The following is a 27,072-nucleotide window of genomic DNA, read 5'->3' as shown; positions in this document are numbered from 1 at the left end:
AGTAGGTATGCTTTTATTCAGCGCTGAGGTGTATGGGGATGGCTCCTCCAAAGCATGCACACCTCAGGGTTGTTCTCCCTTTACATTTATTCTCTTAAGGTATACATAGACACGAGGTTGCTCAATCTGCCTATACATATTTATTATCTATCCCCGCTTCGTATTACAATGAGCCGGAAGGTCCTTTGCACCTGCGCAGTGCCCTTCTGGTCATGGGCAGGGGTCTGAGGATGGAGTAAATGAGTCTTCCTCTTGTGGGTAGGGGTCTTCAAGATGATTCTTCTCATTTACGAGTCTTCCTCTTCTTAAACTTTACACCTTTTAACCTTCAGACATGGCCTTAGGGGTTGGTCGGCGCCCAGTCTGCTTCTCCCCTGCTTCTCAGTAGGACCAAACACCTGTGCTTTTGTCAGTAGAACTAACACCTGCTTCTCCCCCTCCAGCAGTAATCAATGCCTTGGCAAGATGGCAATGGCAGGTACTTAGGACAGACAATACTTTTGTTTAAGCAAAGGAATTCCTTTAACCCCCTGGTACAATTTCTCTGTATTACCCCCCTGTACATTGGTTACCCCTGTATCAGTACTATGTCTACATCTCCTCAGGCCCACAGCCCTGCAGTAGTTTGCAGTACAGCAACATGCAGCACAGAAAGTCAAATGGTGTGAAAATGTTTCTGATCCCCTGGAGGCCCCGTCTAAGCTGGTGGCACAGGAGGGCAGGCACAGGAGTGCTCAGCTTGTTCCGCTGTACACAGTAACTTGGTCTTGGGTTGTTGTTGGCATCTGCTGCACCCGTGCACAGGCTCCGTGGGCTCCAGCCCTGGGGCTTTGGCAGGGGAAGGCTGAGCTCTTTTCCGGGGGAGGAGGAGGAAATTCCGCTCTCCGACAAATCAAATCCCTCCCGTTGTCCGCTCGCCCCCAGGGCCGTGAGCGTCCCCCCTCGCTGCGGCCGGGACTGGGGCCGGGGGCAGCACGGGCCACAGCAGCGGAGCGGCCGGCAGGGGGCGCCACAATGCTCCTCGGCGCCCCACCCCATGGTGATGCGGCGCTCACCGCCGCCTCTCATTGGTGCCTCACCACCCCGCCCTGGCGGCTCCGCCTCCGCGGCCGGCGCTCATTGGCTGGCGGCGGAGAGAGCGCCCGCCCGTGGGCGGGGCCAGCGCCGGTACCGCCTCCTCCGGCTGCCCGGCGGCTCCCGGAGCGGTGAGGCCGGGCGGGCGGCGGGGCCATGGCGAGCGCGGTGCGGGGCTTGGGCCGGGGGCTGCCGGCGCTGCTGCTGCTGTGCGCGGTGCTGCTGGGCCCGGCCCAAGCTGTCCACATTAAGAAGGCGGAGGCGGCGGCGCCCGGTGAGGGGCTGCGGTACCTGCACTCGGCCGAGCTGGGCGAGGCGCTGCGGGCGCTGGCGGCCGCGGCCCCCCCGGGCCTGGCGCGGCTCTTCAGCATCGGTGACTCGGTGGAGGGGCGGCCGCTGTGGGTGCTGCGGCTGACGGCCGGGCTGCCGCCGGAGGGGGACGGTGAAGAGCCCGGCGGGGCGGCCGTTCCCGGCCGGCCGCAGGTGAAGCTGGTGGGGAACATGCACGGGGACGAGCCCCTGGCGCGGCCGCTGCTGCTGCGCCTGGCCCAGGAGCTGGTGCGGGGCTGGGCCGGCGGCGACGCGCGCATCGGCCGCCTGCTCAACAGCACCGACCTCTACCTGCTGCCCAGCCTCAACCCCGACGGCTTCGAGCGCGCTCGGGAGGGTGACTGCCGCGGCGGCGGTGAGCAGAGCGGCCGCGAGAACAGCCGCGGCCGGGACCTCAACCGCAGCTTCCCCGACCAGTTCGGGGCAGCCAAGCCCGACCTGGAGCCCGTGCCCGAGGTGCGAGCCCTCATCAACTGGATGAGCCGTAACAAGTGAGTGTGACCCCCCCGCCTGGTTCCCCTTTCCGCTCCGAGGAGAGCCTTGGCTCCTCTCCCCGGCAGTTCGGGCTGCCTTCAGCCTTTCCCTGCGCTTCTGAGCAGGGCTCGGGGGGTGGAATTTCTCCCCAGTGTTCATCGCAGCCCGGTCAGCTCTGCACTCAGCGGCCGGGCTGACCCTCCTGTGCCAGCCTGTGCAGGGCTGGGGCTTGCTGTGCACCTGCGGGAAGCTCCACTAGCCCCGCTGGGCACAGGCATTCCCGGCCTCTGTGGCCTGCTGTGTGTCCCACTTTTCCAGGAGCCCACAACTGGAAACTTCTCCTTACCTGCTTCATCATTAGGTTGTGTGTGTGTCTTGCTCTTGGCGTCAGCAGTGTTTTCACCATGAGCTGTAGGGTGCTTAAAGCATTGGGGGTTTAAGTATATAGCTAGTCTGTGTACAAGCATGTTGAGAAGGCTGTGCTGAACAGGGCTTTCCCCCATCTCTGTGCTTCATGGAAAATTCCCTGAATTCAGCAATAACCCTGTGCAACAGCGTTTCCTCACACAGGTGCTACTCCTGCAGCTCTCTTTGCCATCTCTCTTCCTGTGGATGTAGGACTGAGCCTTGAGCCCTGCGCTGACCCTCAGGCTCTCACCCTCCAAGAGGGTGAATGGTGGGAAGCTGCGGTGGCCAGAGCAGGGCAGGAGAGATGGTGCCTTTGAAGCCCAACAACCTGCTCTAGTGAAAGGTGTCCCTGTGCATAGTAGGGGACTGGAACTGGATGAGCTTTAAGGTCCCTTCCAACGCAAACCATCTGAGGATTCTTTAGAGAACTATGGAAGGTCCAAACCACTGAGGTCAGTGTGACCAAGTGTGTGAAGCTGTGCGGAGGAAACCAGAATGCAGCACACTGAAACAAGCTGTGGCTCTCTTCCTAAAGTTGAGATAGAGGGAGAAGTGGGGAGGGGATGGATGCCTGCCACCTCTGATCTACCTGGTTGGCTGGATCAAACCAAAGCACACAGCATTTGGTGCTCGATAGTGTTGGGTCGGTTTTAGGGACAAAATTTGCTTGGCCAGACTATTAAAGCTTGGTGGATGCAGTGCCCATGGGGGTTATTGCTCTGGAGGGATTTCATGAGCTGCATCAGTAATGGCTTGTCCCAGGGATCCTTTAGGACAGCTCAGATGCAGCAGTTTGCACTGAAATCCCTCCAGACTTGGTTCAACGCAGAATTAGTTACTAGGGAAACTCATGCATCTTCTTAATATCAGTTTGGAAATACCCCAGGCTTTTAGGTGTTGTGTTGGAGGTGGGATTGGCCTCCAAGCCAGGGTGAAGCAGGAAGAACATGGGGCTTTGTGTTTGCCTCTACCTGGCAGCACCAGTTAATGCTGGTACGATTGTATCGGACTAACACAACCTGCGTTAGAAAAATGAGTGGGTAAACACAAGTGTTTGATTAAAAAAGAGATTGTGGGTGTAATGCAATTCGTGTGAGCTATTTTAAGCAAGTATTGGTCATGTTACCTCTGCTCAGAAACTAAATCCCATTTGACCAAATGAAGGGGAGAGCTCTTTTCCCTCAGTGCTCTGTGTGGTGGAAAGATAAAGAGTGTGTGTGCAGCTGTTAACATAACCTTGGTGTAGCTGCAACCCTGTGGGTGTTCTCCTTGCTCAGGGCTGCTGGAGCAGGGTCTGATCTCTTCCAAAGGGTCACTGCCACTGGGCAGCTCATCCAGTGGGCACATTCTGCTTCATTGATCCCAAATAGAGTTTGGAGGCTCCCAAGAGTGTGGTTTGGGTGGGAAAGCAGCAGAATAACTGGCTGGGCAGCTGTAGCCAGCATCCTGTTGAAGTTGTTCCAGTATGACTCTCTTTTTCCTTGTATCCTTCCCAGGTTTCTGCTCTCTGGCAATCTTCATGGTGGCTCAGTGGTCGCAAGCTACCCCTATGATGACTCTCCCACACACAAGCCCACAGGAGTCTACAGTAAATCAGCTGATGATGAAGTCTTCAGATACTTGGCAAAAGCTTATGCGTCGCATCACCCCATAATGAGAACTGGCAGACCCAATTGCCCTGGCGAGGAGAGAGAGACCTTCCAAGATGGTATCACAAATGGTGCTCAGTGGTATGATGTAGAAGGTAAGATGTGCTGACAAGTCACTCTGGCTCTAAGTCACCTACCAGAGTGTCGCATAGAAATAGCTCCTTGCTCCCGCTGAGATCTGCCATCCAAACCAGTGGTGATGATCACAGAGGAAAGGATGGTGGGGGAAGTGATATTTTTAGCTTTGAATGTGTTCTAGCAGCTCAGAATGAAGGGAGGTAGCATCACAGGCACACCAGTAAGGGCTTGATGAATCACAGCTTGGGAGATGTTTGTAGGGAAGAGATCACAGCAAACTGGAGGATTATTCCTGACCTTGTTGGATGCTGGAGAGTCATCCTGCATGCAGGAGGCTTCGTTTGCCAAGTGAACTGTCCATAGGTCTCTATATGGTTACTGAATTTTGATACAGGAAAGAGAAAACTATTGTTAAAGGCATTAAACCAAAGCCAGTATTCCTTGAAGGATTTTTTTCTAGCCTTCAAACTTGTGATTTTGTAAATTATTATAGAATAGCCTGCTGTACAGCTATATGAAATGTAAATGTGTGGCCTGAGCTCACCTTGCTGTTCTGAAAGTGGGGAGAACAGCTTTCCTATGGACTGCTCTGCTGCTAGACCTGTGTTAGACATGAGGAGAGGTGGGATCTAGAAGGGATCTGAAGTTCAATCTCTGGGGCTGCTAGGAGAGCTCTTGATACCAGCCAGTTTACCCCAGGTGCCACCGCTCTGTGTGTGTGTGGAGGTGGCTGGCCTGGCTCAGCCGTGCAGTGTGTGTGCTGCTTTTGCTGGCAATGGGATTTAAATGATAATTTAAGTGATGAGAGGCTCTGGTGGGGAGAGAAATCTTGGCTGTGTCATTAGAAGTGGCACCATTGCCGTGCTCCTCAGCGGATGTTGTACAACCACGGCCTCGCCAGACACTGCAGGAACTCCTGTGGTGAGGCCACCACAAAAACCTTGCAGAAATGATCTGAGGAAGCTCTGTTGCTTTGCTGTGCCCAATCTGCTTTGCTTTCCCTCCTGCTCGGGCTGAGGGGTGATGGCAGCAGCACTGAGCAAGCAGGGACATGGGATTTTGTTTGTCCTTCAGAGCGTAACAAACTAGTAAGACCTGCCCAAAACAAGGCTTCAGAGCTGAGTCCTGCACTAACCCTGCATCCACCTTGCTTGGGAAGCAGGGAGAGGGATCTGTTATTTGGCCTAAACACATCACCTCTGTGCTGGCAGTCTTAGTTTCAGTGGTGGCTGAATCATTCCTCAGGATTTCAGTGGTCAAATAAGATGCAGTTTTATCTTTCTTTAGCAGCTGTCTCCTTCCTTCCACCCTCTCGAGTACACTGGCCATGGTGTTTGCTGGCTCAAGGTTCACTCTGCTGCTGTGAAAAGTCCAGCAGGAGGAAGGTTTGTGTAATCTGCTGAATTTGTTTATGAAGGAACAGGATATCCTGGATGATCTGTGCTGCCTTGTTCTGGTGGCAGTTGTTATCGGCCAACACCTCAGTCAGGTTTGTTAGCTGCAGCTCTAAGGTTTTCTGCCCTTCCAGTGAAGTGGGGTGAGTGGTTCCAGAGCTTTGGGCCAGTGTTCCTGGGCCCCTTGTGAGCAGCGTTTTTTGCTGCAGGGTTAACTCCTTCATCCTCCTGCTAGGATGTGAAGTGCCTGGCTAATGGCTGTGGCACTGATGTGTGAGCCTTTCAGGCTGCCTCTGCCTTGCCAGCCAGCAGAGCAGAGGTTTCACCTACTTTCCTTTCACAGGAAATGGCAAAGTGTGACCTGAAAACCAGTTTTCTCTGTGCTGCCATTGCTGTGGTTCATATTCTGTCCAAAAGCCTCCAGCATCCGGCCTCTGCAGAAATAAACCCCTTTGCTGTGACAGACCATGGTCTTGGCCTCAGCGCTGATGGCTGCAGGTGGTTCACGGGCAGAGATTATAGAAGGTGCAATGACACCAAGTCTCAGAATGGAGCATTGCTGAAGTGGCAGACAGGAGCCTGTGTTGTCTCTTCCTGAAGCAATAAAGTTGGACTTGCTGAACTTAAATGGCTTTTCCAACCTACTTGATTCTATGGTTCTGATTAACCTCTTACTGCTGTTGAAAATGCAGCTGTGGAGGATGGTGGCAGCCCTTGGAGCACCTCCCAGGCTGAGGGGTTAACCCACAGGTGAACCAACCAATACCAGAGGCTGGTACATGTGTAATTTGAGGTTGTATGAATTTAGTGTGTCCCTTTGGGGTTTAACGTTTCTTTTCAGTAGTGGATGAAGAGCAGGCGAAGGGGAGTCAGGTGTATGCAGTGTGACAGGAGCAGCAAAACCACCACGGTGGCTGCACTGAGTCATCTGACTCGCTCAGCTCCGTGCCAAAGACTGCTGAGGCTCACACAGGGACCAGGAGGCTTTTCCCAGCGACTGCAGCATTTAAATGTGTGGTGGAATGAGGCTGGGGAAATCCCAGTATCCTGCAGGAGATAACCGGAGCGCATGGTTCTGTGCGCAGTGCAGGGCACACACCTGTGGCCTTCAGATCAGGAGAAAATGCAGGCTCCAAGTAACGCCAGGAGAAACAAAGCAATAAGAACTAATGTTTCCACAGGTGGAATTTTTCCTGCCACGTTTTCTCATGTGGAATCAAACAAACTGGAAAGCAAACTGCCATGGGATTCATTGTGCTGGAGTTAACCGGTGCAGGTTTATGCTGGTGCCAGATCTCATTAACTTTCATTTGAGCTTGCAAACAACCTCTTGTGTGTGTCAAGCCGAGGTGGCAAGTACAAACCATAGGAGTAATTGGTAAGGTCAAGTGTTCATAGAAAAAGTGGCTTTCTGCCAGAGAGCTGAATTTGCCTTCTGCATTCCAGCTGCTATAGATAAGCACGTCTGCCACCGAGATGGTTTTAGAGGCTATCTCTCCTGTGCATGCTCTTACTCTTCCTTCCTTTTTAACCTCTGGGGGGTTTAACAACTAAATGCCTTGTCTGAATCAAGCAAACGTGCAAGTGTTGGTCCAGATGATGCTTGGAAAGCTGTTAAGAAGCTGCTGAAGTCTTATTGTGGAAGGATGTCCCTGCCTTTACTTTGTAAAGGGCCCAGTTCAGCAACTGAATTCAGCTTAAGATTCAATAGGCTATTTTGTGGGCAGCCTTGGAAGGGCTTAGTGTTATTTGCAGTTCCTAAAAGTTCTTTTCCTTGCTGGCTTGATGCTGATGGCCAAGTGCTTGAGGTGTTTCTGGTCTGTACCAGAAGGTGCTTTTGAAGTTGAAAGTGGATTTAGGTTATGTGTGCTTAGAGGTAGCTTCAGCTGCAGTAGCAAGCCACACTGAGCTTCCACACAGCTTTTAGTGGCAACAGAGTAGTTAAAATGGGTGCTGAGAGCAGTGGGTGCTCATGGTATCGCTGTGGTGGCTGTTTCCTGAGCATGGCAGAAGGCAGCTGCACAGTGTGAGCTCTGGTCGAAGTTTTCAGCCATGTCTGTCTGGCATGTGCACAGTTGGCTGCTCTTACGTGTTTGTAAGTGTTTCCATACAATTCTTACTGCAGCTTTTTCTTTATTCTTGAAAGAAGTATTGGCTTGATGGTTTGAAGGTCTCTTCTCACCTCTAACCTGAGCTGCAGCTCTTGGGAAGACTCTGCCCTCCCAGGAAGGCTATAGGGCAGTGCTGCTCTGGGCTGTGTGGTGCAGTTGCTGGAGCTGGAGGCTCATCCTCAGCTCCTCTGAGCTTTAATGGTTGCAGACTAATGGACCAGCACATTCCTCTGCTTGTGTGGTGCTGACATTGCTGCTCCCCTGGTCTCATGCTGTGAGACAATCACTTCTGTCCACAGGCTAAGCAACTTGTGCCATATATTTAATCACATCTCTGGCTTCCTTTGTGCCATCTGCTCTCTCTGCAGAGCAGACAGGACAATTCCTCTGCTTTCACTTAGTTGCAGGTCTCTTATCTCCTAATGTCTGCTCCAGCAGAGCTGGAATTGGAGAGGTTTCTGCAAAGTGCAGATTGAAAATAGAGCCCTTCCTGGCTGCCCTGGAAGGCTTCTCCTGGCATGTGGTGTATTTATGGTATCTGGCTCCCCAGGCTTGACTCCAGAGAGCTGCATTCTCCTGCTCCCCTGCCTGCTTGAGGTTGGCAGGGAGCAGAGGCTTGCCTGTCAGTGTGAGCCCTGCAGCACTTGTGCTGCAGGAGGTCTGGGATCCTTGCCCAAAGTGCAGCCCTGATGCTCAAGGAGCAGATCAGAGCAGGGAAAGGTTTGTTCTGAGCATTCTGTGACCTCCTGCCAGCCAGGACTGGCTTGCTGTGACTGGAAGCTGCTCACTTCTGCTTTGGTTTGCTTTCCTTGCAGAACAGATATGATGCTTCAATGGGAGGCTGAAGCTTTAGGCCATGTGAGCTAAAAGACACTCTGGGATTACCCCAGGTATTACCCAAGCAGGCAGGTAAAGTAGAAGCACTGTTGTTTGACAGTCCCCTGTCTTGGGTGTACTTTTTCTGTGCTGCCTCTTGAATGCAGTGCTCTGCTAATGGTAGGCTATGTACAGATCTCTTCACACCTCCAGATCTTCTATATATCCAGGACAGATGGTATATGGAAAACCACGTCATTCCATATGCTGTAAAAATAACTGTCCTGCTCTGCAATGGGGCCGTTTGAAGGCCAAATATGTGCAGTGGATACAGTCCAAAGTTTCAAGCATGCAATGGACTACTTTTGAACAAGATTGATGGAGCAAGCTCTAATTCAGTCCATTGCTGCTCTATTATGGGTGAGCATCTGTCCTAAATTTGCTTGAATGGCAGATGAAGCCCTAAATATGCTTCATAATGGCTCTGGTTCACATATGGATGTTTTCAAATTCATTAGCATCCTACCAGGAACAGATGGTTATGGGCTGGCAAATTGTTTCACTCTGTGTGGTGTCCACTGGTGAGGGCAGCCCACACTGGGTTACTTCCCTGAACCTGGTAACAGGAGCTGAGCCAAGCATCAGATTTGCAGGTCTTGTTCTTCTAAAGCCCATGAACTGAGCCTGAGGGTTTTGAAGTCCTCAAACATTTTGGGGCCCCTCATGCTGGACAGAAAAGTCTCTCTCCTGGTTTGGTCTTGGCCTGTACAATGCTCTCTTGGCTGCACGTACAATAAAAGCTTCCTGTTCACTTAGCAGCAGGCTCCCAGAAGACCTGAGAGGAACTGGGACATCCTTGTTGTGGTACCATCCCACACATCTTCCAGGGCTCTGTTCTAAATCCTAGTTCATGCTGTCAGTCCACCTCTGCTTCACCCAAGTGCAGTGGGGCTATTGAATCCGGAGCAGTGGTCCCTGACCTTTTGGGACAGTGAGTGCCCACAACCACCACATTTATTAAAAGCCTCCCCTGCCTGGTAAGGTGCTGCTGATGGCTTTTCCTGGCCATGCATTAACACAGGCTCTGCAGATGCCAGGTAGTGCATTTGCATCCTGGTATTGATCCGTTCTGGCCAGTTAATTGGCCACACCACTGAGGGTCCATCACTTGTGAATGATGAGGAAACTGCTCAGACAAAGCGAGTGAGGTTTATAACCATAGCACTAATGTAGCACTTTGGGCATAGCAAAGGATGCATAGCACTTTGGGCATAGCAAAGGATGGGAGCACAAAGTACTCATCTATCACTTGCCTGCTGGGGTCTTGCAGGCTGGTGCTATGACATGAGCTGCAGGTTGGCTGCTGCTTTCTGTCCTCCTAAAGTCTGTGTTGCCTCCTGTAGAGCAAATGTGTAGCTATTGTATGAGAGATGGGCTTCTGAGAGCCAGTTTGACATCCTCAGCTCATCCAGAAGGGATCCATTGCCTGGGTCCCTGCATCCATCTGACAATGGTGGGAGTTGTTCAGTTGGTGCATGGAGATCTCTGGGCTGAGCAGTTGCAGGCCCTGCTGTGCACGTTGGGATGGAGCCATCCAGGAAGTGGTTGCCAAGGCCATGGCACACCAGTCTGCTGAACTGTAACTGAACAAGGTTCTGTAACCCAGAAGAGAGCATCAGCACAGGTAAGACTTAGTGTGGTGTGTTTTCCACGCTGGCACAACTGCCTGATTTGGTGGTGGGAATGATGTCATGTGGCCATGACATCTGGCTACAGTCACGTGGTGGGATTTGTCAGGATGCCTCTGAAACCGGTTTCACAGACTTGTGGTGGTTTTGGAACATCCTTTCCACTATTGGAAGCTCCCACCAGTGTTCAGAGGGCTGAACATCAGCAGCCTCCAGCAGCACGCTGAAGTCTGAGCTCCAGATGATGAGTGGTGATAGCTGCGGACCTCATGTCCTGCTGGTGCAGGATTCATCCTTGCTTGAGAAACAGGTTTGCTTGCTGAGGGCTGAATGTAAACTTCAAGTAGGATCAGGACACTTCTGGGACAAGGTGACCTTTTTGATTCATAGCAGTACCTGTGGTTTCAATGAAGGGCAAGAATACCAAGATGACCTTAATACTGGGGAAGCAGCTGTGTGCACTGTTGGTTTCTGGTGCTCATGGAGGTTTGGCTGGTGTAGTACTGAATTAGCAAACTGTCCCCTGGTGCTGCAGCATCCTTAAACTGATTGAGACAGCTGCCTTAGAGAGGAACTGTGGAAGGAGGCTGGTCACTTGGGTCTTGGGGGAAAAGAGCACGTTTCTCAGGAGGACAAATGTGGGTCCTGTTCTGGCTGCTGGGGGTTGCAGGAGTCCTCAGGAGTGAGGGGTCATTGCTGCCCTCAAATCAAGAGGTGAGGTTCCTGAGGGTGACTTGCTGCAGTTCTCACTCACACCGTGTCAGACCCTCTCAGGCTTTCTGCTAGAGCTGCTGTAAATACCAAGTAGATGGAGAGCATTTACTTGGGAGTTGGAGGAAGAGAGCAGCAGAGGAAGTACAGAAAGGAAGGTTTTGTTTCCTCTTGTCTAGAGTTTTGCTCAGAGGTTTTTTGGGAGAACAGCTGTATGGTCCTTGAAGCTGATTTTGGCCTGCACATTGGAGCTGCCACCTCCCAGGTTGATAGCCTGGTGGGTTCTTTTGTATTAGAGGCCTGAAGCTCATTTTGGGTGGAGTAACTTCTCTTGCAGGAAGACCCCAGAAGTCTAAAGGTGGCTTGGAATGCATAGGGAAGGACTCAGTGGCAGTAATGTTCAAACTCCGGTGTGCCTGACCTGGCACCCTGGATTGGCAGTGTCTGGAAAATGTCTTCACAGTAACATGAGCCCATGTGAATCCTGAAGTGCTGTGCTGCTGCGTTCAGCTGACAGCAGTGAGACTGAAGGGACTGTCATCCCTGAGCTGTCTGTGCCTGACTGACCCAGCGTGCCTGTTACTGACTGAAACTGAGCTCAATCTTCCCTAGCACAGGCTGTCGTGATGATCTGATCGGGGTTGTTTGCTCTGAAGCGAGGGTAGCATCATAGTGAGATGCTGTGGGGGGCTGAAGGACAAGGAAGAGTGTGCTTCCTGTGGTGGGATGTCTGTGCATTGCTTTTGGGACATCTCTTCCTTGTTTTCTCAGGCGGGATGCAGGATTACAACTATGTGTGGGCCAACTGCTTTGAGATCACATTGGAGCTGTCCTGCTGCAAATATCCTCCGACCTCTGAGCTCCAGCAGGAGTGGGAGAACAACCGGGACTCTCTCCTTGCCTTCATTGAGCAGGTAGTGTCAACAGCAGCAGGGAGAGCTGGGTGTCCACGGTGGGCTGAGAGCATCGTGTTCACTTGTTCTTGTGGCTTGGTTTGCTGTGTGTGGTGTGCTGTGCAGAGGTTGGTGGCTAGAAAGCTGCTGTGTGTATCTGTGGTTCTGCCACAGTTCCCACATCCTCCAAGACAGCAGAGCTCCCCTGAGAGGGGCCTTGTGGGGTACAGTGTTAAGTCAGTGCAGTTACTGCTGAGTAATGTACTCACTGAGTACCTGTATGGCCTCACTGCCATGAATCTCCAGTGATGTTCAAAAGCACCAATGCTGCTGAGACCTTGGCTTGCATCTGTCTCCAGATGCCCATGGATGAGTTGAGTAGGTGACAGTTTAGGCTGGGAAAGGAGCTGCATTTTATCTCTTGATACAGCATGTAACCCTCCTGTGTTCACGTTGCTGTGTTGATGAATTAGAGGATTTCTTAGGGATGATCAGTTCTGAGATCTTGCTGCCTTCCCTTTGGTGTCCTCTGCTGTGCTTCGGGTAGGGCAGGGGGGTGTTGCTGGCTGGGGATGTGGTTCCCCTGTTTTTGCCTGTCTTCAGGCAGGCTCTTGCATTGTTTTCCTCAGGTCCACATTGGTGTGAAAGGCTTTGTCAGGGATGCAGTCACTGGAGCTGGCCTGGAGAATGCGACCATCGTTGTTGCTGGTATTGCTCACAACATCACTGCGGGCAGATTTGGTGATTACCATCGGCTGCTTGTGCCTGGGACCTACAACGTGACTGCAGTTGTAATGGGGTAATGTCTCTGTGGCAGCCTGCAGCCACACTGCCAGCTACTTGTGTTCCTTCATGTATTTCTTGTCCCAGAGCTTCTTGTGTATTTAAGGGGCTTGGCTGGAAGGACCAGTGAAGGACTCCAGCTTAGAGCTGCAGCTGTGTTTGTTCACCCCATGCCCCACTGCAGCAGAGTGCTGTTGGATGCCCAGTATTTGTCACCTTCATTGCATTGCTTGTATTGATCTGCATCTAAATTCTTGGACAAAAGGAGAAAGTGGAGTAGGGTCACCCCAGTAAGAGTCTGGGTGTGAAGGTGTAGCTTGTCCCTAGGCTACCCCTGTGATAGTGTGTGGCTTCTTTCCTGGTGAGCCTGTAAACAGGAACTTCTGCCTCTGTGACACAGCAAGGAGTGCAGCCTAGCTGGGTCTGTAGCAGTGGGATGTGTCCTGGAACCTTGTTCTCTGGTGAATCTCTTGCGTAGTCCATCCCAGTGGGTTCAGATGGGAAGAGTAAACTGGAGTGGTGGAGAAGCCGCAGGGGGCTTTGGCTTTGAGGAAGGAAGTTCTGGAGTGCCTCCTTGCTGAAGCCAGCTGTCTATTTCACAGCTACACACCAGTGACCAGAGAGAACATCGAGGTGAAGGAGGGGGCAGCAACAGAAGTGGATTTCTCCTTGCAGCCAACTGTAATACTGTCATCATTTAACGTCACACAGTTCACAGCAACGTCTGCTCCTGCCTCTACCATCACCCCCACCCCTGCGCAGGCAGAGGTCTCGAGCACAACCTCTCTCCATCAACCCATCCAACCCATGGACTTCCGCCACCATCACTTCTCAGACATGGAGATCTTCCTGCGGCGCTACGCCAACGAGTACCCCAGGATAACCCACCTCTACTCTGTGGGCAAGTCAGTGGAGCTGCGGGAGCTCTACGTGATGGAGATCTCGGACAATCCTGGTGTCCATGAAGCAGGTAAAACATGGAAAACCCTTTTTAATGAGGCACAAATGCAGGTGATAGACCCTTTTGGTGTTGGGGGAGCAGAAGGGTAAATAGGTAAATGACCTGCAGAAAGGGTGGTGAGAGGTCTCCAAGCCTTAATGAAATGGTTATAATTGTCTCTTTGGTGTGGCCGTGTGTCTGCAGGTGAACCAGAGTTCAAGTACATTGGGAACATGCATGGGAATGAAGTTGTGGGGCGAGAGCTTCTCCTGAACCTCATCGAGTACCTCTGCAAGAACTTTGGCACAGATCCTGAAGTGACAGATTTGGTCCAGAGCACACGGATCCACATCATGCCATCTATGAACCCTGACGGCTATGAGAAGTCCCAGGAAGGTATTGCTGCCTGTGCTGAAATGTCTGTGGGGTTTCTAGCTCTGAAAACAGCTTTTGGGCTCTTGGTACCTCTGAGAAACCTGGAAGTCTTGGAGGAGAAGCAGTCTCTGCACAGGGAGGCTGGGAAGGGTCATCGTGTGTGTGTGGGATGAGCGGGTGAATCCCACATTGCAGGGTATGGGCAGTCAACTGATGCTTGAGGCTGTTGGAAAGAGCTCTTATGCTTCAGCACTGCTATAAGCTGCCCCTCTTTGGGTCCCCTTATGGTTTGTGGCTTTGTGGCCTTGTTTAATATAAAAAGACATTCCTTTGACACAGCTCTTGCTTGCTGTGTTTTGGTCCATGCTCTTAGTAACATGTGATGTGGGAGCCAGGCTGTCTGCAGAGCACTCGTCCAAGGATAATATAGACTTCTATCGTGATGTTGAAATTGGCAAAAACATCCTGTAGGGAAGTCCTTAAAACTCTGTGGCTCTTGCAGATTGGCAGAACAAAGCCTGTGTGTCCAGAGGGATTTTCTGGAAGCAGAGTTGTGCTTGGGTTTAGCAAAGAACTTGTCCAGCGGGTTTGAGGAGGTGAACTCTGAGGTTTCTGTGGTCACGACATCCGGCTCTGGCCTTGTTCATGGTAAACTGAGTGGCACAGAGAGCCTGTGCAAGCACCTGCAGAGAGGGCTTGCAGACACCTCTGTGTGCAGAGCAGGCCTTTTGCTGAAGGAGACCATGGGTGTCCCCTCAGTCTGGGGTGCAAGCAGCTAGCACTGTTGTGCTCTCTGCTGTCACCCATTCATTGATTGTTGTAAGCTCTGTAGTAAGAGGATGAAGCCTCTGCACTGAGGTGAGAACTCACACAGGGCACAAGCTTGAACTTGTGTTTCCTTTGCAGGAGACAGAGGAGGCACCGTTGGCAGAAACAACAGCAACAACTATGACCTGAACCGGAACTTCCCAGATCAGTTTGTCCATGTGACAGACCCTCTGCAGCCAGAAACTCTGGCTGTCATGACCTGGTTAAAGACTCACCCATTTGTGCTCTCAGCAAACCTGCACGGAGGTAACGGCAGCCAAACCCAGCTCCTTCCTCTGCTGAGGGCCACGGGGTGGGAGTTTGCAGGGATATCTCCACAGTGTTCTAGTGGAGGCAATCAGGTTTCTGCAACAGGAGTAAGGCCATTTGCAAAGGGCTTACACAGAGTAGATGAACCCTTTTGTGCTGCTGGAAAGTGGCTCAGAAGCTGGAAATGGAGGGTGAGAACCATGTTTCCCAGCACATTTGTAGGGAGTTGGAGATGCTGCTGGGAGAATTCCAACCACTTCTCTGGAGGTAGCACATGTCTGGGGAGTAGCAAGCACGCTGCCTACTGGGAGATGGGGATGGATGCTCTCCTCAGTGGTTACTCAGCAGCTGGATCTGGGAATGTGATACAGTGCTGCAGCTGTTAAAGGCTTCATAACAGTTCTAGAGTGAAGAGAACAAGATGTAATCCTGAGGGTTCCCTGCCTTGAGTTGCATGGCAGAACTATGACATTTGCTGTAATTTAATTATCTTTTTGGAGTGATGTAAATTAAATCTCTGTATTACAGCTTATTCCCCAGACAGTTTGTCTGCTGGCTTGTAGCTGTGGTAACGTGCAGGTGGCTGCGTTGTGCTAGCATGTTGAATTCTGTAGTGCAGCAGTACCATGTGTGGGTATGAGAGAGCTGGCAGTTCTCCAGCAGTGGTGATGTCTGGGCTTCCACAGTGCTATTAGTGCAGCTTGCTTGGGGAAAGCTTCAGAAAGCCAAAGGGGTTATAATCTGTCAGTGCTTGCCATTAGCTCCAGAAGGCTGAAAAACTACAGCAGTTGGGCTAAGAGCATGGTGCATGTTCTAGGAAATCCCTCCCCTTGCTTTCCCTCCTCTGAAAGCGATTATTATAAGGTTATGCTCATCACTCCTGTATGTAAGAGCCAAACCTTTGATGTGTTGTGGCACAGGTTCCCCTTCCCACCTGGGTGTGATCTTCTCTCTTCCGGTGCTTTTGTTATCTCTTCTACCCTCTGGGCCTAATGCTTTGTTTAATGCCAAGTCTTGAGAAGCAGAACATTGATACTGGTTGGAGGAAAGGAAATATTTCCCCTATTAGGTTGAGGGATCACTTGGAAAGTGTGCAAGTATGAGTCAAAGCTTGTTTCCCTTGCAGGTTCTCTGGTGGTTAATTACCCCTTTGATGATGATGAGCAAGGAGTAGCCATATACAGTAAATCCCCAGATGATGCTGTGTTTCAGCAGTTGGCACTTTCCTATTCTAAGGTAAAGCTCTAATGGGAATACAGGCACATCCTGCTGGGATAAATCCTGGAGCACAGGAGCTGACACACTGAAGTGGTAGAAAATGCTCTGTATATGCTGGGAGGAGAGCAAGGAGGGGTTGGGGTTGGGTGTGGGTGCAGTGTGTTTGTGCTGCAGTCATACAAACATGCATCTACAGGAACCTCTGTGCTTGGTAACCCTGAGTGTGTGACTCATGTTAGGACAAAAGTGCCAGTGCCTATGGAGTGCAGACTCAGCTTCACACGTTGTATCTTGTTTCATAGGAAAATACAAAGATGTACCAGGGGAGCCCTTGTAAGGATATGTACCCCACTGAGTACTTCCCACATGGCATCACTAATGGGGCTCAATGGTACAACGTTCCAGGTAAAGTAGACCTTAAATCTCTTGCACTGTTTGTCCCCAAGTTAATGCATGTGCAACTTAAAGCATTTAGTCTGCTCAGTCACAAACTCTGCATTGGTCAGCCCAGATTACTGGGACTCAGGTTTCTTTTATAACCTCTTAAATAATGTACCCAGATAAAGTTATTCCTGGGGGAAGGAATTTATAGTGTAGTTTTTCTGGTTATTAGTAAAATGGTTTCATAAAATTTTACAGCCCTGTATTAGCATGAAAGGTATTTACAAGAGGGGTTGTCATTTGTCTGCTGGTCTGGCTTCCCATTGCAGCTTAAATCTTGCCATGTGTAAAAGCCTTCTCTCTTCAACTGTCAAATGTGTGCTGTAGTTTGTATGTCATCTTCCTGTACTACCTGATACACCTTTTTTCTAGATCTGTGGTACAGTTGCCTTCAGAAGACCTTGTCAAAACCTTCTTCACATTCCTGTTGTAGGTGGGATGCAGGACTGGAATTACTTGCATACAAACTGCTTTGAAGTGACCATTGAGTTGGGCTGTGTGAAATACCCAAAAGCTGAGGAGCTGCCCAGGTACTGGGAGCAGAACCGCCGATCCCTCCTGCAGTTCATGAAGCAGGTGAGACATGCTTTGACCTCAAGCACCTGTAGGAGCTGCCTCTGGGCTTTGTATTAGATGTGCCAGGATGAACGTGCTGCTCTGTGGGCTGAAGAGAGTGCTGCTTCCTGGCCACACTGGCTACCTGCTCCATAGAAATCATCCCCATCAAACATGTCTCAACTCCTCTTTTTCCTTTTTCTCAACATGCAAAAAATCTGTATGGCAATAGCAACCAGGTGATGCCAGTGCAGGCTTTTTATTTAGCACTACCTTGGTTTTCCCTTGGCTGGAGTAGCCCTTACATGCTGTTCCCATTTGAGCTGGAGCTAGTGGTAGTGCTGCACACCCAGGGAGTGCAAACAGAGGTGTGGAGCAGAAAGTGCTCTGGTGGCACCCTGAGCCAAACAGTTGCTCATTGTACTCGTCAGGTGGTAGTTGTCCATGCCAGCTGCTGGCGAGTTGAACCTGAGTCCTTTTGGAATGTGTCTCTGGGAATGCTGGACCTCCTGGGCTGGGAGGTGGTGGGATGCTCTCATGGGTGTCAATGGAGGGGGAGGCAGAGAAGGAGCTGGCACTCAGTAGGGCTCTGGGTCTGTGTGCAGGTTCACCGTGGCGTCTGGGGGTTTGTGCTGGATGCTATGGATGGAAGGGGCATCCTGAATGCCACCATCAGCGTTGCTGACATCAACCACCCAGTGACCACCTACAAGGATGGAGACTACTGGCGCCTCTTGGTCCCGGGGACCTACAAAATCACAGCATCTGCCCGAGGGTGAGCAAACAGCAGCAGAACTGACTTCTCAGTCTATAGTTCCATCACCTCTGCCCTACAGCAGATGTAGACATGGGTGTTTTTCCTGCCCTCTGACCTGTGCACACTTAGCAGTGTAATGCTGCCCTGATGTCAAAGACTGCTCACCTGGCACCAGTGTGCAGTCCAAACCTTCCCTTGTCGGGAGGTGATGTGGGGAAGGAGCTGATAACTTAAATGTCTTTAGGGGAAATTCTCTTGCTGGCAGCTGCCCACAGAAATGACTTCATCACTTCAACTGCTGCCAAAACCTCTGTTTTGAACCAGCCTGATTTCTTGTGTGGCCAGTCTGCCGTGTAACCCTGCAACACCTGAGCCAAAAGCAGCCCAGCGCCATGTTGAGCCCTGAGCTGCTCCCTCTCCTCCTGCCATTCCCATGTCCCTTGGAGCTGTTCTTGCTCTTCATTCTTACATATCTCCCTTTTGGCTGGGAGCAGTAGCAGTCTCATGTGAGTGTCTAGTCAGGAAGCAAGGTGGTTTGTTGTGCGAGGTCTCAAATGCTTGATGCTTCCTTGTGCCTTCTGTTCCCTGGGCAGGTACGATCCAGTCACTAAGACGGTGGAAGTCGGCAGCAGAGGTGGGGTGCAGGTCAACTTCACCCTTTCACGGACAGACATCAAAGTGGAGGAGGGGAAGGTGCCAGTCTTGAACACCCCGGACACCAGTGACCCCAGTGAGAAGGAGTTTGAGACCCTGATCAAAGACCTCTCTGCTGAGAATGGCCTGGAGCGCCTCCTGCTCTCCTCCTCAGGGAATGTCGCTCCCTACCGATACCGCTTCTACAAGGACCTTTCCGAGTTCCTCCGAGGCCTCTATCTGAACTACCCGCACATTACAAATCTCACCAGGTGAAAGCTCACAGCAGCACTGCTCAGCTCCTCCCTGTGGTAGGGAAGTAGTCAAGTGAGGAGCCATGAGCACAGTGTAGATGGGGAGCTCATCCCTCCCTTTCCCTGTGGTCGCTGAGCTTGAGGGAGCCAGGTGCAAGGGCTTGATGGTGGAGCACTGGCTGCAGGGCCTTACGGATGCATCTGTGTGCTTTTTCCAGAGGTGTATTTTACTGATTTAAACCTGGGGTGTTGTCAGCTCCCCAGGGGTGCCTGGGACTGGTGATGTTCCAGCACTGATATCCCAAGTGTCTGCAAAATACCTGTGTTCTGTGCTCTTTATTTCTTCTGTTTTCCAAATCCCTTCTAACATCCACCCTGCTAAAGAGTCCCCAGAATTAAGTGATCAGTTTAGCTAACGAATCTCAGATGGCTTTTTCATTGTCTGCCTTCAGTTTTTCATTCAGCAGTGTGAGATGTGTTTGGGTTAGCTTGCCCTGAGCCAAGGTCTCTGCCCTCCTGCAGGAGACCAGCTGCTGCAGTCCTCTGCTATTCTTTGTGACCTGTAGCACTTGCCCTCTGTCAGCTTTTCAAAGCACAAATCTCTTTGTCCCAGGACCTCATTTGCTTGTTGTTACCAGGCACAATGTGCTCATGTGCTATCCCAGCTGATGCCAAAGCTGCTTGTCTCATCTGTAGCCTCTATTGTCCTTGCAGTTGCATCAGCCCTGATTGCATTCCCTGCTTTGCTCGCATTCCGTTTGCTAACTTAATGGCATGACTGTGGCAACAAGTTCTACATTACTGGAAGTAGGGCTGCTTCTGTCCTCTGCTGCATAAATTAGTTTAATGTCCAGATGTATCTTGCTTTGAAGGAAGAAAAAAGCCACAAACAAAGCCAATAATGGAAGCACAGAGGCATTTAGCAGTTCTACATTATCATCATAACCTATATAGAGATACACAGAGCATTGGGTGTCTTGTACATCTGGACCTGGACATATTTCCACAGATGCTTGTGTTCAGACTCGTGTTCCTAGTGAATTCTGTTCAGTGCTGCTGCAGATCTGCTCTTGGGATGGGGTTGTGTTTTGTCTGCCTTTGCAGCCTCTCAGAGGTTGGCAGCAGTTCCCTCCTGTACCAGGGGTGCAGCTCTGTCCCTAAGCTCACGCTCTGCTTTTCATCTCTTGGCAGTTTGGGTCAGAGTGTCGAGTTCCGTCAGATCTGGTCCCTTGAAATCTCCAACAAGCCCAACCAATCCGAGCCTGAGGAGCCGAAGATCCGCTTTGTTGCTGGTATTCATGGAAACGCTCCTGTTGGTACTGAACTGCTCCTGTCACTGGCAGAATTCCTTTGCATGAATTACAAGAAGAACGCTGCTGTTACAAAGGTGAGACACCAATGCAAGGGATTATCTTGGAGTCTTCCAGCTATATCCTGAGAAAGGAGTGCTCACTGGGAGAAACTTGCCTTAGGATCACTGCAAGTCAGTGTTAACGTGTGTAGTGGGGGAGATGTGAGATCCTCAGGGCAAGTGGGAACCCCTAACTGCAATTCCTGGGATGAGATCCAGGCAAATGAACCCTTCTAATTGCACTTTATGTGCTGTTTCTCCTTTTTGTGCAGCTGATTGACCGAACACGGATTGTGATAGTGCCTTCCCTGAATCCAGACGGACATGAGATAGCCCAGGAGAGAGACTGCACTTCGAAGATAGGCCAGACTAATGCTCGTGGCAAAGATCTGGACACAGACTTCACAAGTAAAGCAAACTGAAGCACAGTGATGTGTAGTGTCCCTGTAGTAATGAAGGCTGCTGTAGAAGGCTACTTCTGGCTGCTCTAGGTTTGGGTATAGTGATTTGGTTACAGAGTCTAGCTGTACAGAGAGCAGCACTCCTGCCCTGGAGCCCAGGGAGCAGAACTCCTGGGAAGCTTCCAGTGCTTGGATCCCCCTTACAGATGGTGATTTGCAAGGAAAAGGCAGAGCAGAGCTCTTGAGGAATGGTCCAGAGGTTGGACAACACATAATATATTTTCCATTAAACTTACTTCTTTCAGCCCCTGATTTCTGAAAAATGCATCTGCTCATGCTTCCCAGAAAGTCTCCGTTTATTTTCCATGCTTTTCTGGTTTCAGTGGCTGCCTGTCATTGGTGACACTGAAAGCAAACACATATGAAATAGTCACGTGTCACATCTGTTCAGCTTAATTTCAGGCATGACCAAGAATGTACTTCTGGCCTCTCAAACAGCAGAGGAAACTGATGTCAGTTCCCTTTTGTATTTGTTGTTCTGGTTTATAGGCAATTATTCCCGCTACTTGGACACACTGGAGCCTGAGACCAAAGCCATTATGGAGAACTTGATATTGAACAAGGATTTCAGCCTCTCTGTTGCACTAGATGGAGGATCTCTGCTTGTCACTTACCCGTATGATAACCCGTCACTGACAGGTATGATGAACACCTCCAGGGCCTTGCATGCAGTTACCCTTGGGCTCTCTCTCTTCTTGGACTTCTCTTTTGGGCAGAAGTCCATGTGACTGCATGGTTTAGGAGTACTTTTGTGCTGATGGTGTTCTGTAGCCTCCTTCTGCGTCCAGCCCTTTGTATGTGGGGCTGACAGTCTGTTAAGTAAAGCTATAAAACCTCACAGGATTCAGTGGGGAGCAGAACACTGACTATTTCTGTTGTAGTTCAACGTTTCTTCTGCTAAAGCCACTATGAAGTCTGCTTTTGATACCACCTCAGTGTCAGGGAAAATCTGGAATGGCCTTGAAACAATGTGTCTCTGTTTAATACAGGGTCTTGAGGTTAGAATGGGAATCTGACCCTCCAGGGAATAGGAGCTGCACTCTCAAAGTCTGATTTTTCTCTTTGTAGAGAACAAAGAAACACTGAAGCATTTGGCATCTGTGTATGCAAACAACCATCCACTGATGCATTTGGGCCAGCCAGGCTGTCCCAATAAGTCAGGTATGTTTGGCTGAATCCTTTAACCCCTCTCATCGTGTGCTAGACTCTACCTGATACCTGTGGTCTTGCTCTCACAGATGAGAACATCCCTGGTGGTGTGATCCGTGGCTCTGAATGGCACAGTCATGTGGGGAGTATGAAGGTACTTCATCACAGCACAAGGCTTCCTATCTCTGTTAAACAAGCATTGAAAATGTATTTGCTCTGCTGTCTGAGCAAAACTCTCCCACTCTGCAAAGCTTTTTGAATACCACCTCTTGTAACTGTGGTTTTGGCTTTTGCAGGATTTCAGTGTCATGTTTGGTCACTGTCCCGAGATCACAGTTTATACCAGCTGCTGTTACTTCCCGAGTGCAGGACAGCTTCCTGGCCTATGGGCAGAGCACAGGAAATCTCTCCTTAGCATGCTGGTGGAGGTGAGTCACAGCTGGGGAAATTGTGGCAAGGAGGGAAGGTAGTGGGCTGGATGGGAGGGGGGAAGAGGGAGAGAACAGCATGGAGGGTCCTTGTGGCTTTGGTGGTGCTGTGTAATTACAGACAGTCATAACTTAGACGGTATGAGGAATGAATTGAACAGAGGCAGCAAGTGACCATAGTATGTGTTGACCTGAGAGTTAGTGGTCTGTGCTATGTTGCCTCGCAGTGGGTTGAGTAGTCCTTGCAGTGCTGTGCACTTTTATTTGTTCTGGGAGTCAGGGATGGAGAATGGGCTGGGTTTTAAGAGGAAGGTTAGTTATATGTTTTAGTTACAGATGTGCCACACATGTGGATCTGAATGTGATGTGTTTGAAATGATTTCTTTCAGGTCCAAAAAGGAGTCCATGGCTTTGTCCAAGACAAGAGTGGCAAGGCGATTTCTAAAGCTATCATTGTTCTTAATGAAGGTTTGAGGGTCTTTACTAAAGAAGGTGGCTATTTCCATGTGCTGTTGGCTCCAGGTTTGCACACCATCAGTGCAGTAGCTGAAGGGTACCAGCAGAAACATGTCAAGGTAGGTGAATGTCTGTATTGGAGATTTTCCCTCTGTTCCCTGTCATATGAAGGCATCCCTGCCTGGTCTCTGCCTTGGCTGTGTTTAGCTGCTGGTTATGTGCCCGGGTAGCTGTTTTGTTCCTTGATATAATGAATGGAGAAGAATTTCCTATCGCAGCAGGGCTGTTTCAGGCCATGGTTTTTCTTTCCATTGCACTTGTCTTTGCTGACCAGGGCAGGACTGGGTGGATGCCAAGTATCTCTTTCATGTTGACACCTGAGAGAGGTGAAAGCTTAGAGACACTCTGAGCTCTTGTATCTTTCTGCAGGTCTTTGTCCATCACGATGCCCCCAGCTCCGTGTTCATTGTATTTGACACAGAAAACAGGATATTTGGCCTGCCAAGGGAGCTGGTTGTGACTGTTGCAGGTAAAGTGACAAAACCGATCAAAGCTTTGAGCTTTGTTTTCTGTACTGGTTCAGGCTGGCAATGACCCTTCACTGAACTGCAAAAGTAGCCTGAAGACATAAGCCATCTCCTGCTTTCCCTTTTGAACATGTGCTTGTCCTTGCAAACTGGTCCAACAACCTTTGCATCTGGTGATGCTGGGCTAGCAGAGGGGAGGGAAGAGGATGTAGAGGATGTTGCAGAAGTCTGAAGGTTTTAGAATGAACTTTGACATGACTGGAATGGGGGAAGCCTGGTTGTGTGTGGAGCTGGGAGCTAGATCTTGCTTCTTCTTCAAGGTGCTGTGGCACCAGGTAAGCATTAGTACTTACTTATTTTGTCAAGGTGGCAACTGCTGGAAGGCAAGAGTTTGTACCCAGTCTGCAGAGGAGCTCAGTGGTGCTGTTACAGATTGGGAGCACAGAAAATGAAGCTAGTGCAGTCCTGCTCTGGAAGCAGCTGTCATGCATGGCATGTCTGCCATGGCCTAGGAGGAAGGAGCAGGGTCATAGTGAAGCGAGGAAAATGGTTGTGATTGAGGAAGGGAAGAGAGATGGTGGCAAGCTCAGGAGCCTCCCGTAAACTTTGATGTCTTGTCTCTGGCAGGTGCAAGTATGTCTGCTCTAGTCCTCACTGCCTGTATCATCTGGTGTGTCTGCTCCATCAAGTCCAACAGACACAAGGATGGCTTCCACCGCCTCCGGCAGCACCACGACGACTACGAGGATGAAATCCGCATGATGTCCACAGGCTCAAAGAAGTCACTCCTGAGCCATGAATTCCAGGATGAAACAGACACTGAAGAAGAAACACTGTACTCCAGCAAACACTGACTTCCCAGGCAGGAAGGAAGGTTCCCATGGACCAGACCCAGTGGTGGGGGCCAATCCCTGTGGTTCAGTTTTGAAACATTAGCTTGCAGGATGTGTCCTCCAGAGGTGCGGGTGGCTGCTCCCAGCTCCCCTCTATTTGCTCTGTTCCTATGTACATGCAAATTAGTGGGTGTTGGGGGCTGGTTTCAGGCGAAGGACACTGCTTGTTATGGTTTTGGATCAAGATCTGGAGGCTCACGTGAGGTTGTTTGAAAGGCAACAGGATGGCCAGCAGAGTTCCTAGCACTTCCCCAGCATCAACACAGCAAGCAGATGGTGGGGAAGTGCCCCAAGACCTGCAGGGAGTCATAGTTCCAACACTCCAAAGCAGTTTCTTCCTGTTTTGATTTCATGTTTTCCACTCTATACCTGGGGGGAAGCCACATCCTTCACTTGACTCCATGTTCTGCAGCGCAGCCCTTGGAAAAAGATACCCCCCCCAAAAAAAGAAACCCCATCCCTTGGTTCTCAGCTGCTTCCTTGGAGCTTCTCCCCACCAGGAGATGCTGTGGCCTGCTATGATCAGCAGTAAGAGCTGGGGGAGATGACATCCACTCTTGATGTGAGCTGGAGGAAGGAGCAGATGTCAGAGCTTCAGAGGACCCTGACAAAGTTCAGTTGCTTGCCAGCTCCGTGGTACTGCTGTGCCTGACTTCTGGGGGAAGAAAGAAGCTTTATACCCATCACCCCTGGTTGCTTTTCATTTGTGTAGTAGACTTGGTCTTTGGGGTTTCATGTTAGCATTGCAATGGCACAGTGTCTGAAAGAGCAACTGGAGGTTGTTCTAAGCAAGTGGATAAACTGATGGTGTTGGATACTCTTAGAAAAGCAATCAGTTAATGACTCCACCTGATCAATCTTGCTCAAGTAATACCACTGTTCAGGGGGAAAGAATGAAATGTGACCACTGTTTTGTATTGCACTCCTATTGGAGCAGCAGGGAGAGGTCATGGGAGTATCCATGGCCCAACTTTGGTCTTAAATTTTGAAGCAAAGCTGTACCTAATACCATTTAGTGAGCAGAGCACTTTGGAAACAGCCTTGTCAAGCTCTGGTGATGGTGGGCATGAGCGTAGCTGCTGGCTTGGCTCTGTTCTGCCCTGAAGTATATAGCAAGAGCTCCACCTGCTTGCATGTCTGTTGATGCAGGGCCCGAGGTGTGAGGAAGGGCTGAATGGCTGTCCTGAAGGAGAAGGAAAGAGCAGCCACAACCTGTTATGTTACACTTGGCAGGAAAGGGGAGCTGCAGTGTGCATCCCCCAGGCATGTGGGATTTGGGGGGAATAGAAGTGATGGCCAGAAGGGAAGAATGGCTGAAATGGTTGATTTCCAAAGCCTTGATGCATCTCTGTTCTTGTGCTTTCTGGGCAGAAGGTTGGGCTTAGAATAGGCACTTACTTTCTTGCTGCTCATGTTCTTTTTTTTAATCCTTGCTCTACTGACTTGAACTCCAGGGTGCAGGAGCCTGGCACAGTAATGTCTTGGGCATCAACTTGGCCCTGAGCTGATCTGTTCTCCAGCAACCTGTGGAGGTTCACTAGTGAATCCTACTCGTGGTGTCTACTGGGAGGTGTTTGAACCCAAATGTATGATGGGGTCTGTTCTGCAGGGTTCTTACTTGGTCCACCCTGGGGAAACAGTGCAGTGGGTTCCCTATTGAAGGCTGCTGGGCCCCTGTCACCTGGGGAAGGAGCAGTTCCTCACCCCAGCATGTGGTAGGTGCCCATCCAGAACCACATACCTGTGCTGTCATGTTCATAGTCCCAGCTGGTTCTGTGCAGCCAGCTGGAGGGACAAAGATAACCCTTACCAACCAGTACACCTTCTTCCCTGCTCCACAGGGAATTCTATTGCAAGAAATGTGTTAAGATCAGGCTTGGGTGCAGGGAGATGAGGCTGAGCATTGCTTCTGCTCCTGTCCTCCATTGGTGTGGTGTGAAAGCTGCTCTTGAGCCATGAGCATCTCTGTGCCTGCTCCCAGCTCATCATGCTGTGGATTTAGGCCATGACCCTTTTCCATGGGTGATGGTCTGCAGCACACCAGCACTCAATAGTGCTAACCCTGCCTAACCTCTGCACCCCTCCTGCTTCTGAGGGCTTTAACAAGAGACACAGCTGGGCTTTATGTTAAAGCTTGCAAATGGTCCTTAGGGCTCTGTTTGGGTTTCATTTGCTCTGGCAGCAGGTGCTGGGCTGAGCTGGCCTTGCTTTGTCCCACTAGCAATAACCCTCCTTAGAACTGGCCCTTTCCCTCCCAGAGTGGTTGGCAGTAGCTTGCAGTAGGTGAGTGGGTTTGAGTGGGTTTGAGATGTTTTGCCAACATGTGAGACTTTTCTACCCAGCAGGACCGGGATGGGAGGTGATGTCTGACTCTTGCCCTGTGCTCGGGGCTGCAGCAGGAACCACTGGGGCTGTTTGTCACCAGTTGGGGAAGGCAGGAGCAGCCTCCCCTCACTGACTGTCCATCCATCCATCCGCCCGTGAGTGTGTCCATGCACTGTGCCTTCAAATGTCCGTTTTTTAAGGGACTTGAATCGCCTTTTCCTGGCGGCGGGAGCGAGGCCTGGCTCTGCCCTCAGCCTCAGTTTTGTACCTGTATACTGAGATCCAATAATCCCTATAAAACTATTTTGATGTCCATTTGGGTTGTCTCCTTCTTCCTCCAGTGTGGGCTTGGGGCTGCAAGGAGGATGCTGCAGCAAAGCTGGTGCAGTTGTAGCTCAGCTCCTAGCTGAGGAGTTCAGTTCTGTGCCCCTTGCTGGAAGGTATTGAAGGGCTGGAGCTGGTCCAGAGCAGGGCAATGGAGCTGGTGAAGGGGCTGGAGCACAAGTGTGATGGGGGATAGCAGAGGGGAGGGTTGTCTGGAGAAGGGGAGGCTCAGGGGTGACCTTGTCACTCTACAGTTCCCTGCCAGGAGGATTGGGTGAGGTGCATGGATTGACCAGCACCTTCTGAGTTCCAAGTGATGGGACAATAGGAACCGGCCTCAAGCTTCGCCAGCGGAGGTATAGATGGAGCTGAGGAACAATTCCTTCCCGGAAGGCATTGGAACGGGCTGCCCAGAGCAGTGCTGGACTCACCATCCCTGCAGCATGGAGCCGAGGCCTCAGTGCCAGGGAAGCTTGGGCTTCATCTCCAAGCTGTTTCC

General features: G+C 50.7%; 1 protein-coding gene across 1 annotated transcript; it reads left to right on the top strand.

Annotated features, from left to right (window-relative positions):
- The first annotated feature begins 1,230 nt into the window (after nucleotides 1-1,230).
- Nucleotides 1,231-26,564, top strand: CPD (carboxypeptidase D). Its single transcript, XM_031043553.2, has 21 exons — nucleotides 1,231-1,895; nucleotides 3,783-4,030; nucleotides 11,505-11,647; nucleotides 12,256-12,425; nucleotides 13,012-13,379; nucleotides 13,554-13,745; nucleotides 14,631-14,798; nucleotides 15,928-16,037; nucleotides 16,322-16,424; nucleotides 16,894-17,036; nucleotides 17,621-17,790; nucleotides 18,366-18,677; nucleotides 19,851-20,046; nucleotides 20,283-20,418; nucleotides 20,961-21,110; nucleotides 21,540-21,632; nucleotides 21,710-21,774; nucleotides 21,917-22,048; nucleotides 22,438-22,623; nucleotides 22,934-23,033; nucleotides 23,659-26,564. Exons 1-21 carry the CDS (start codon nucleotides 1,231-1,233, stop codon nucleotides 23,883-23,885), a joined length of 4,077 nt encoding a protein of 1,358 aa, XP_030899413.2. The 3' UTR covers nucleotides 23,886-26,564.
- The last annotated feature ends 508 nt before the right edge of the window (nucleotides 26,565-27,072 follow it).

Source organism: Melopsittacus undulatus, chromosome 13 (genome assembly GCF_012275295.1).
Source record: "Melopsittacus undulatus isolate bMelUnd1 chromosome 13, bMelUnd1.mat.Z, whole genome shotgun sequence".
Lineage (NCBI taxonomy): Eukaryota > Metazoa > Chordata > Aves > Psittaciformes > Psittaculidae > Melopsittacus > Melopsittacus undulatus.
Note: the sequence above shows the minus strand (reverse complement) of the source record. Positions and strands in the feature narration are given on the sequence as shown.